The sequence below is a fragment of the Gouania willdenowi genome, chromosome 19 (assembly GCF_900634775.1).
Source record: "Gouania willdenowi chromosome 19, fGouWil2.1, whole genome shotgun sequence".
Taxonomy (NCBI): domain Eukaryota; kingdom Metazoa; phylum Chordata; class Actinopteri; order Blenniiformes; family Gobiesocidae; genus Gouania; species Gouania willdenowi.
Genome location: NC_041062.1, coordinates 19175612 through 19187282, shown reverse-complemented (window position 1 = coordinate 19187282; position 11671 = coordinate 19175612). Strand labels below are relative to the sequence as shown.

General features: G+C 38.5%; 2 protein-coding genes across 2 annotated transcripts; one reads left to right on the top strand and one right to left on the bottom strand.

Annotated features, from left to right (window-relative positions):
• The first annotated feature begins 1865 nt into the window (after positions 1–1865).
• hbae4 (hemoglobin alpha embryonic-4) lies at positions 1866–6309 on the top strand. The gene is made up of 3 exons (XM_028475417.1): positions 1866–2192; positions 3567–3771; positions 5728–6309. The coding sequence occupies exons 1-3, from the start codon at positions 2023–2025 to the stop codon at positions 5854–5856; spliced, it is 504 nt and encodes a 167-aa protein (XP_028331218.1). The 5' UTR covers positions 1866–2022; the 3' UTR covers positions 5857–6309.
• A 2506-nt stretch (positions 6310–8815) lies between these two features.
• LOC114481985 (forkhead box protein J1-B-like) lies at positions 8816–11185 on the bottom strand. Its single transcript, XM_028477106.1, has 4 exons — positions 11101–11185; positions 10075–10146; positions 9577–9939; positions 8816–9458 (listed from the first exon to the last, which is right to left on the bottom strand). The coding sequence occupies exons 3-4, from the start codon at positions 9895–9897 to the stop codon at positions 9036–9038; spliced, it is 744 nt and encodes a 247-aa protein (XP_028332907.1). The 5' UTR covers positions 9898–9939; positions 10075–10146; positions 11101–11185; the 3' UTR covers positions 8816–9035.
• Between the last annotated feature and the right edge of the window lie 486 nt (positions 11186–11671).

The window sequence follows — 11671 nt, the reverse complement described above, 5'->3', positions numbered from 1 at the left end:
AGCATCAGTGTGGATGAAGTTAAAGTCAGCCAGTTTGTAATAGAAGGATAAACAGCATAAAGTTGTTAAATCACCGCGTTAGGTTTGTTCAGGATTGATCGGTGCTCTGGACTCTGAGGCTGATGGAGACGCTTCCGTATGGAGGATGGACAAACGGAGCGGAGATCAGAACAGCCTGGATACAGACTGTATCCAGGCTGTTCTGATCTCTGCTCCGTCTACAGTAAAATTCAGCCAGTTTGTAATAGTAGCATAACAGCATGGTTACCAAATCACCACGTTGGATTTGTTCAGAAGTGATTGCGTCCGTATTCTGACTCAGAGTCCGACGCGCTGCGATCGCTTTGCGGTAGTTCACGGTCAGAAGAGTGGACGAAACGGTGTATCAGTCTGGCTTCAGTAAAAAGTGACCATAAAAAGCTGTAAATGGACTGATATGTAGACGTGGGGCAGTGAGGAAATGACTTCATGTAGTAAAGGAAACTTATCAGTTGAAACACGGACGCCTGCCTACCTGCCCGTTCTGATTGGCCAAGTTGTCTGACGGGCACCCTCATCAGCCAATAGGGTGCGGCCAATGTTAGGCGCGGCATTTGTGTGGATATTTCTTTAAAAATTGCTAAATTATTGTAATGCAGCCAATAGAACTGTGCGCTTTATAGCCTGGAAATTCTGTAATCATACGCAGCCAACCTCAGATAGACGAGAAATTCTCCATCCATCAAACGTTGTGGGAGGAGGGTTGTTGGCCATCTCCCCTCACGGTTTGACCCGACATTGCCCCCCTGCCCCCTGGTAGATTATTTGTTGCTCCAAGGCAGCACGCTGCCCGGGCGAGTCCCCCTTGCTTGCCCTTGCTTGGCTTCCCACCAAGCAAGAACTGAATTTCATCATCATCATCATTCTTATCTTTCCATTTCCATTTCTATTTTGGGTCGTCGGTCCTCGTCAGGGACTTGACCCCCCCCCAAGGATACTACACCATGCAGCTCCTCTGGTGCAAGGTTCACCACCAGAGTCGCACCAGTACGAACCCCCGAAGGGCCCTCGCCTTGAATGGTTTTTAAAGAGAGAGGTCCGGGTCCGCTGGCTCCTTCTCCGTCTGTTGTGGGCGAGGGATTGTAGGACATCTCCCCTCACGGTTTGACCCCACGTTGCCCCCCACCCCCTGGTAGGTCATTTGTCACACCAAGGCAGCAAGCTGCCTGGGCGAGTCCCCCTTGCGCCTGCTGTGAGGCTTCCCACCAAGCAAGGATCATCATCATCATCATCATCATCATCATCATCATCATCATCATCATCATCATCATCATCATCATCATCATCGTCATTGTCATCACATGAGCTGCACTGAGGGTGGGAGAAGAGGTGAAAGGAGGTCATTGTCATCAGACATTAGAATGCAAACATGAAGGCCATCCCATCACAGATCTGTGCCAGGTTTGTTATTATTATTATTTTTACAATTTTGTCATAATCTCACGCTAAAGTAAAAAAAATATATATATTACTGTCCTTACAAGATACCAAGAAAGACAGACTTGACCACACCCCTAAGCACTTGACCAGCACCTTATGGTGATGCAGATAGCTGCAGCTGGCTGACATTATCTGAAACACAAACTTTACAATATTACTGTAATAAAGCAAGAAGAAAAACACATTTTATGGTTTTTAAAATGTATTACAAATGTTTATAACCAAAAAAAAAACTAAAAATGAAATATATGAACTTTTTGGCTCGATTGATCCCAGTGTGTATATCCAGGCTGACCCTAGAGCTTAAACTCATTGATGACAAATAGGAAAACCTTGTGTGACGCACATACAGCAGCAGATAGCACAGTGATGTGGAGACCCCGCCCTCCTCTGGCTGCTGCCTGATAACGGCGAGTAGAGAAACAACACAGCTACTGACCTCTGAAAGCTTTAAACACCTATACACTCACACAGAAGACATCACAGCATTTTTCTAAATTTGTCAACTCGTTTGTTTAAAGCTGCACAAACAATGGTTGACCGATGAGCATCTTAGCCGCTCGAGAAGACACTGAAAAGTCTGAAAATTCAAATTCAAGGGACTTTCTGTTGCTTGATGCCATGCTGTCAAAGAAGGAGAAGAAACTTATTAGAGAAATATGGGAGAGACTGACGCCTGTGGCTGAACACATCGGATCAGATGCACTTCTAAGGTAAATACTTTGTTTATTTTGCTCATAAATATATTGACGTTTTGGTGATTGATGACTCTAAGTAGTTAAAGGATGATCCAAAATTCATTGCTGTTGAAAACACTGGAAATTATGTCAGAATAGAATTGTAGAAATGTGGTATTAAGTATACAATCTACTTAAAAGGTCAGTAACACTTTACTTGAAGTTTGGCTGACGTTATGCTGTCATTTTCTGTCATTAGCATGAATAAGGTGTCATGAAGGCTGTCATTAAGTGTAGTTCGCTAAATTATGACACCTTTGGAGCTATGTTGGCATTTTTTGGGTTAGATCGAGGTAGGGTAGGGTTAGGGTTATCCTTAAAGTTAGGGTAATGAAGGGTTAAAGCAGACATAGGCAACTGGCAGCCCGTGGGCCACACGCGGCCCTCGGTCTAATTCTGTGCTGCCCTCAAAGACAAATCCACCAAAAATAGTAATTCAAGAAATTGGAAGTAAAATGAAGCCCAACATAATACGTGAAATAACTCCAAAAACACACAAAACAACAGCAAAAAATGCACAGAATGTCAACAAAAACACATGAAGCAACAACAACAAAAACACAAGTAAGATTCCAAAAATACACACAAAATGACACAAACTCACAAAACAACAACCATTACACAAAATGACAGAAAAAGTACCCAAAACAACAAAAATTCTGACAAAATCAAAAAAGGCACAGATGTATGAATTTGGGATTCATACACATGCCCAAAGTGTTTTTTTCATTGATTCCCTCTTTTTTTTTTTTTTTTTTTTTGTCTGCACATGCTGTCAAAGATCATGATTCACTCAATCGTTAGTTAGAGGGTGATTTGCTCCTTTCTTACTGTGCTATGTATGTATTTTCTACAGTCTATGTATAACGCCCACTCATGAATATGCATAAGTAGGCCGCAAATCAGCCTGTTTGTGTAGAGTTGCTCAGAAAGTGACTTTTCAGAGGCTAAAACTCCGGAAAACAGGCGAGTTTGGGAAAAAAAAACCTCAAATACTATGTTTTTGGGGTTCTTAGAACAAATGGAGATGGGTGAAAAAAAGCATGATATGGGACCTTTAATGCTAAGATTTGTGGTTTTTCTTAATACTGGAATGAATGTTGAAAATGTGGCCCTCGGATTAGACAATCACATTTTTGTGGCCCTACTGTGATAACAGTTGCCCCTCCCTGGGTTAGGGTAACGAAGGACAGGTGTCATGTCATAATAATGACAGCTTAATGTCAGCCTTATGTATAAAACGTCAAGTAAAGTTTTACCAAAAGGTCAACGTGTTGCTAAAAGAATAACTTGATAGCTTCATTGAGTGAGTTCAGATTCCTTGTACTGTGCACTCTTTTTCTCTCACAGGATGTTTGCCTCGTACCCTGGCACCAAGACATACTTCGCCCATCTCGACATCAGTCCAGGCTCCACCCACCTATTCAATCACGGGAAAAAGATTGTGATGGCCATAGCAGAGGGAGCTCATAACATCAGCGATCTCATGTCCACTCTGGCTCCTCTACAGATCCTACATGCCTACCAGCTCCGGATTGATCCCACCAACTTCAAGGTCCCCACAAACCAAGTAGAAAGGGCCCACTTCCTTCTTCATGTACCTTATTATAGTTATTGATATACTGTAGAGCACACGTGTCAAACTCATGGCCCGGGGGCCAAATCAGGCCCTATGGAGCATCCATTTCGACCCGCAGGAGAAAGTCAAAATGACAGAGAAAACATGAATCGTGTAAATGAAACTCAACAATATTTGCAGGTTCTCACAGTTTTCCCGGTGCTCATATTGCAAGATTGCAGTAACTTTTAATGTAAAACAGTTGAAAAAACAACTTTAATTTTCCCTCAAATTATTACATAGTATTTCCCTTAATTAAATAGGAATTGATCACAAAATTTAGAAAATTTTAAGTGACAATCCTGTTGGGACTGATGTCTGTCACTTAATGCTTGGATGTTGTCAGTTTCTTACATATCTTGTATTTTATGTAAACTTAGAAGTGTAAACTAGGGCACAATAATGTGGAAATTACTTGTTTTCTCACATAAATACTTGACTTGAGCTCAAGCTGCTCCATATTTGACAGCCCTGCCATAGAGTCAAAGATTACGTGTGACAAATTATTCCTACAAATAATAATAGATCTATACTGTATTCTAAAAAAATTGTTGTATGCCATGAATTCACAGCATCAATTATTGGGAAGAGTCCAGGACTGCGTTCTGACCAATTAGTTCACTTAGAAATGCCTATTCTTAGAAGATTCTGGTTGGAATGTGTATCGAGAGGTGAGTTTAGGAGAGAAAGAATATTTAGGGATTGATGCAACTCATTCCATTTACCCAATGACGTCTCATACAAAAGGTAGGCTATAGGCTTCCAGCACATTGACTGCCAACAACGTTATTCAACGTTGTTAATAACTCTGCTTCATAGTACAGCTAAGGCCTTAACTACAAAGCAGGGTTTACTTATCCAGGATATATATATTAGCTGGGTTGACTAAACCAGACATTCACGATACAGATCAGCTGTACTACAAAGCTGGTTATCAACTCAGTTTTCCAATCTGGATCAGTGCGTGCTCACAAAAAAGCCGAGGAGTTTGCACCATCTGACCAATCGCAATCTCATAGAAACCCTACAAAGCAGCCTAGATTATCATTGATTAAAAGAGAATTATTCCTAAAAGAAATAAGAATTAAAATCCATAATCCAGGCTAAACGCAACACTTGTTGCCACAGCAAAAGCAGGAAGGAAAGAATGCAGGCAGAGAATTGCCGACTCTTTTAATGCGTAGAAATAACTCATCAGACACTAAACGGAACGCACTGTGATCACTTTCACTTTATTATGGTTTTTAAAAGGAGAGACATGCTGCATTCAGCATAGAGCCCAGTAAACCCACACAGAGGGTGGACATTATTTGTATTTTAAACTACAAATATATTAAACGTTTTTAGTTCTCAGCGTGCATCAAAGTAACTAGAAATGAATAAATGAACTATTGAACGAATTACCTTTCTCAAAATATCTCAGATATGTTTATCCAACTACGTAGTACAGGACCGAGGGCTCCAAACAGAAGGCAGAAGTGAGGGAAAGATAAAAGAGAAGAAGTGCATTTTGGTTTATTTTTGTTGTCATTTTGTATATTTTTGTTATTTAGTATATTGTTTTTCCTGCTATTTATGTGTATGAATGTAGTTGTTTTGTGTGTTTTTGTTGTCCTACATATTCTACAATATATTTTACATTCATGCAGGCTTCGTGTGTGACTAATTTACAAACTGCTCCAGAATTAAATCAAGTCTTAAATGTCACTGTTCTTAAAACAGGACGCTTTTCTGGATTTGTTTTTAAATTTTATTTTATTTAAAAGAGCGAACATTGAGAATATACTTACTTTTCCAGGCACCAGTACAACTATACCATACTAAAATAAATTCATTTTTTATCTTACAGTTTGAAGGCAGTCATCAATGGCTTTGTTTGTGTTCCTTTTGCAGCTGTTTTCACACTGTATGCTGGTCACTCTGGCTGTTTACCTGGGCGACGAATTCACAGCGGTTGCACACGCTGCAATGGACAAGTATCTCTCTGCTTTTGCAGCTGTGCTGGCCGAAAAATACAGATGAGAGGCTTCCACGTTCTCCCTGGAATCTACATCAATAACTTATGATGCTACACTTATATAGAGATGTATGTGTGATGTTTGTTGGTATGTGATATATACTTTTTTTTTTAAATATGTGCAATGATTATCCAATATGGATATTAAATATTAATGAAAATGAAAAATACCTCTGTAATACCATACAATAATACCTGAAGGGTGTGTAGAATCTAATTTCTTTCCATGTTCCTCCCAAAGCTAAAATAAACAACAACAATAAATATAATATATGTTCATAAAATCTAAATTTCAGTTTCTCCTATATGAAAAAGCAGTTAAGTGAATGGGAAAATATTTATGATGTAAGGAGTATTTACATGTAGGGACTTTCACGTAGAATGAGAACAAATGTGCAAATGTCTGAAGATGTTTAAATATAATAGACAAAAAATACACTAAATTGTGTTGGTTTTAACAAATGGTGCTACATGGTCATTGATGTTTTAGCTTAAAGATTAACTCCACCCCAAAACCGGTTTTCTGCCAATAACAAATGCATACATGTGTGTGCATATGAAGTAGTGCTGTTGATTGATCCTGGGCCAACGCTTGACATTTTGGTCCAAGTATTTCAATTTGGCGTATTTAGTAGTGAAAATGCCACAGTAACTGCCCTGTATGGGTTGAAACCCGGCTGGTACAATTGAATTTTGCTATTGGCTGAGAATGGTGCTTTTGGTGGCTCAAAATTAGGGATGTAACGATTAATCGTAAGGCAGTTAAAAATCGATTCATAGGTATAACGATTCACAGCGATGCTGTGAAAATTGAATCGCAGTACTTTTTTTAACCGCTATCCAGAAGTCATGGCGGCGGGCAAAATCTGCTAATACTTTCTTTCTGGCCGCCTTCTACTCTTAAACATATTCATAAATGATTCCTTACCCCTTTAGCACCAAAAAAAATATCTGTAATATTACGTGAATATCTGTAAAAGTCACGTTTTTCTATTAGCTCTGTCGGCTAGCATAGCATCTCTTCTTCACTGCACTTAGCTGCACCCCAACCAACCACCGGGTTACCATCGCCCTCTGCTGGTTCAAACAAATATCTGACGCAAATACAGTGCAGACTGTTTTTTTTTTTTTTTTTTTTAAGGTCCAATTGTTAAGTCACAAAATACATTTTCAGTTGCACTTTAAAAAAGAAAAATAACTATTATGCAGTTTTTTATTGTTTACTATGGAACCAGAATTTAAATGAATAGGCTTCTTCATTTGTATTATTCCTTTATTTATTTCATTCAAGATTTATTTTTAGTTAAATTGCATTGTTTGAATAGTTCATCAAGGAATTCTTTTGACAATGAAAAATAAAAGGAACATAATACAGTTTTTTCTAGTTTTTTTTCCCCCAAAAAAATAAAGGAACATTTTTCAGTCATTTAAGTACAGTCCCATTTTGTAAAATGAATCGTGAGAGAATCGTATCGTGAACCCAGTATCGTGAATCGAATCGTATCGGGAGTTGAGTGAATCGTTACATCCCTACTCAAAATACAGCACTGTTGGCTGCGCCCCTTAAATAAAATCTAGCACCTGTAGACTGTGGTGAGTAGGTTGGATTGAGATAATTGTGAATAGAGGTAGGGTGAGTATTAGTGTTGCACATCGCCCTGTGATAAACGATTCAATATGCATCTTGATACACAGGTTACCAATTCAATGCCAGTCGATTCGATACAGTGTTGGAACTATACGATTTGTTTCTACGGTAAATATCTGTTGGAGATATTTCATAAAATAAAGAAGCCAATTCTAAAGTGACAGTACAATATTTTCTTTTCAAATATGTAAAAGACCACATGTCCACAAGCATTGTGGCTTTATGGCACAGGCAAAACAAAAACAGAGCAGCAAAATCACATGTCAATGTATTTATTTTTAGACATTGACCAAAAAAAAAAAAAAAAAAAAAAATGGCTGACTCATTACAGAATACTCACAACAAAGTGCAACATTTCAGCCAAACATTTCTCCTCAAAACATATTGTTTTGAGCATGAGATGTACGTAACAAAGGTGCAACATTTCAACGTAAACACGTTACACACCTATAAACAAACCATTTAACAATAACTTTATAATGATGACCCCTGGTGGTCATCTCAAAATGTGGCCTGTGGTTGGCCTGTAACTTAGGGATAAGGATTGGCTCTCAGGCCGGCGTGTGTGGCGTCGGGGGGGAGGGAAGGGGGAGCTATGGGGCCTAATAATCACACTGTTTATTATTTTGATTTGGTTATAAAACGGAAAAACCAAAGAACAAAGGGTACACGGATTCCTAATGCTATATAAACACAGCCACAAAAACAAAGTTAGCTCTCTAACATACAGTACCTTATGAAGTGGTCGCTACAGCATCAGCAGACTCTGCTCCTCCCGACCACTGACGTAGGTTTAAAATCCACTTTTTACGCCGTTGTTCTGTGAGCTTTTTACATTTCTCACCCTTGTGAATGACAATCTTTGGTACTCTATAAAATCTCTTTTCCTTTTCTCGGTTCGAACAATTGAAGCAGCTGTAAACTACACAAAATATGGGCATTTTGATGATTTTAGACGACAGATTCTCAAGTTTTGCGGGCAAAGTCATGAATCATGTCCTCATGTTAGTTTTTCCATGGTGTGGTTTATGCTTATCACTTCCAAACTGCTTGTCCTCTATTATTATTTAGCCAAAAACAATTTATTTGAATAAATAAATACAATAATAGTTTGGACACATTTGATGACAATGTATGTGATTATTTGTTCAATAATCACATTTATTTCAAAGCTGTGAAGGAGAAAATGACAAAACTATGTTGTTGGTGGTGGATGGTCACAGGTAGCTGCGAAGAAGCCCTCACTCAGACCAAAGCATTGATTCAGGGTGGGTGGTTTCGATCTTTGTTGCCACTTTGACCTCCGCCCATGGCTGCACCTTTCCTACCCCTGACTGCTCAGAAAATATCACCAAGGACTCATCCAGATGCACCAAATGCTGTTGGTCCTGATGCTGATGGAGATCCTGCAGAGGCATTTGGAGCTCTGCTACGTTCCCTGTGCCTTTCATGGTGGTGGCACACCAGTGCATGTAACCATAGGACAGCTGGTGGTTCATCACATCTCTCCTCCTCCTCCTGCTCCTGTCATCTCTCTTATTGGTTGGTCAACTCCTCTAACACACGTTCCAGGGACCTCAGAGCAGCGTTATAGTCAAAATCCTCCAAGATGCTATAATTCTCAGCAAAAACGTAATTATATGCTGCTGCAAGATTGTCTCCACTCAAGGAGTCTGGTTTCCTGGCTACCAGAGGTGTCTCTGTAGACCTTGTGGTCTTTGTGTCGTCTGTAGACGACAGGAGCATCTGTTCAGGACTCACACCTTGATTACCAGAAGTGCTTGCAGTGCCCTGATAGCCCTCAAAACGTTTGTTTTTTCTAGGCTTGTAGCAGCCTTTGAGCAACCTGTCTGAATACTCAGGATCAATTTGCCAGAACCCTCCCTTGCCGGGCTCGTCTTTCTGTCGAGGGACCTTCCTGAAGCACTTTTTGGTGGACAAGTTCCAACGAATAGCTTTCTGTAACAAAGACACAATAAAACCAAGATTTATTACTCAGCCATGAGCAAATATGAGTAAGTGATGAGAAATGAAGGCAGATGGACACTCATAAATAATAAAAGTGGGTGACAGTTACCTGCCAGCTGGGATCGGCGTGTCTGTAGTAGCAGAAGTTCTCTGTTATCCATTTACAGATGGTGGACAAAGTGACTTTGGGCTGTTTGCTGGCCTGCATGGTCATGCAGATGAGAGATTTGTAGGTATAAGGTGGCTTGACATTGGGGTTGGTCTTGTAGTCCACCTCCACTTGAGGGATGGGCTGCATCGAGATGGAGAAGTTCTGGAGCCAGTGGAGGCTGGTCAGGTCGTCATCAAGGGGGGCAGGTCTGAACCCTTGGACCTGATCCTCCGTGTACATCTCCAACCTGTCCGTACTAAACATTTTGGCTCCAGACATTGGAAAGTCCAATATCCTGGTTTGAGATGGAAGATGCTCAAACTGGCATGGAAAAAGAACCAGTGAAAAAATCAACATAAAAAAAGAAAAAAAAATTGTACTTCCTGTTTAAATAAATAATAAAATGTTTAAAGATTTTTTTTTGTGTGTGTGTGTGTGGCTGATGTATTTTCCTACCTCTGAGGCAGGAGATGCTGTCAGTGCACCTGTTGCGGTCTGATCTTCTCTCCAAGAACTAAGCACTTTATCCTTAAACCAGAGCGATGGAAGAAAAGGAGACAAAAGTGCTGCTATTATGATAAATCCACGGTGACCCAGGCTGTTTTTATTTACTAACATTAACATTTAGATTTATTTTTCAAGGTTTCACATGTTTAACAATAATATAGAGCATACTGTTTTACATGAATTTGTCTCAAATGAAAGAAAAAATAGTTAAATGTTCAAAATTTGTCGGCTATAAAACAGTGACTCCTATTCAGCCTCAGAATAGACTTTAAAGTTCTGCTGCTGGTGTATAAATCTGTGAATGAGTTTGGTCCAGAATACATCAGTGAGATTTTAGTCAGACATGAACCGCTTTAGGTCCTGGAAGTATACAGATTACACACATTAAACCTCAACCTACGTTGACAAAGGTCAACAGAATATACAGTACATTGTAAATATCAATAAACATATATATATATATATATATATATATATATATATATATATATAATTTACACATCATGCTTTGCTTTCATGGAATTTAAATGTGTAAGTATTTATACATTTCTTTAATCACATTGCTATTGAATTGATGAGAAGTCTTGCTAAACATGAGTCAATAACGTTCATTTTCAATCTATTAAATTAGCAAAAGTTTCACAAAAAGGCTTCCACACTGTTGGAATTATGTATTAAATAAAACAATTCTGACTGAACAGTAAATGTTAAAATGGACTAGATTTAAGTAGGGTTTTTATCACAAAGTACTTCCAAATTGCTTTACAATATCAGCTCAAACACACTGGATTATAACTGAATATGTAACTACATTTTCAATATTATAAACTTGACTCAGGAATTTATCTGAATAAATAACTATATTTACAATAGTACAAATCGAGCAGTATTTATTAACTTGATTCAGGAATATCACTGAATTAATCATTAGTTTACAATATTACAAAAAAAAAAAAAAAACCTTTGGATACAAACCTTGGTCACTGCTGACCTCTGCTGGTCAATGTTTACGGACTGGTTTTAATGATATTAGACCTTTAGTCAGTCACTGTTGTAGATCCTGCTGCAGAACTTACACTGTGGTAGATTCTTTTAATCTTTCATCTTTTACTCTGCGTTACCATGGCTACCTTAGAACGTTGAGCAACAACTGCCACAAGTGGGATATTTTTAGAATGCATTGTTATGAGTGGGGCTCCTGTAGCACTACTTAATAACCTAATATATTTGTTTTTAGCCAAAAAAAAAAAGTTATTTTGGGGTTAAAAAACCTCTTGTATCTGGCAAGACTTGCAATTAAAAAAAAGTTGTGAAATTTGGGTATTACACTGAGCCAAACAGCAGTGCTTTTTTTAAAATAACTAAATATTTATTATTATAAAGACAACATTATCCCTCTTAAGGTGTAGGGTAGTGTTTAATACATTTATATTACATACTAATGGATTCAAAAATATGTAAAAACATATTTTATAGTAAACGATTATGCTTGTTCATGTGGATTTGTTGGGTTTTTTCCTTTTTATTATGAATTTTATATTTTGAT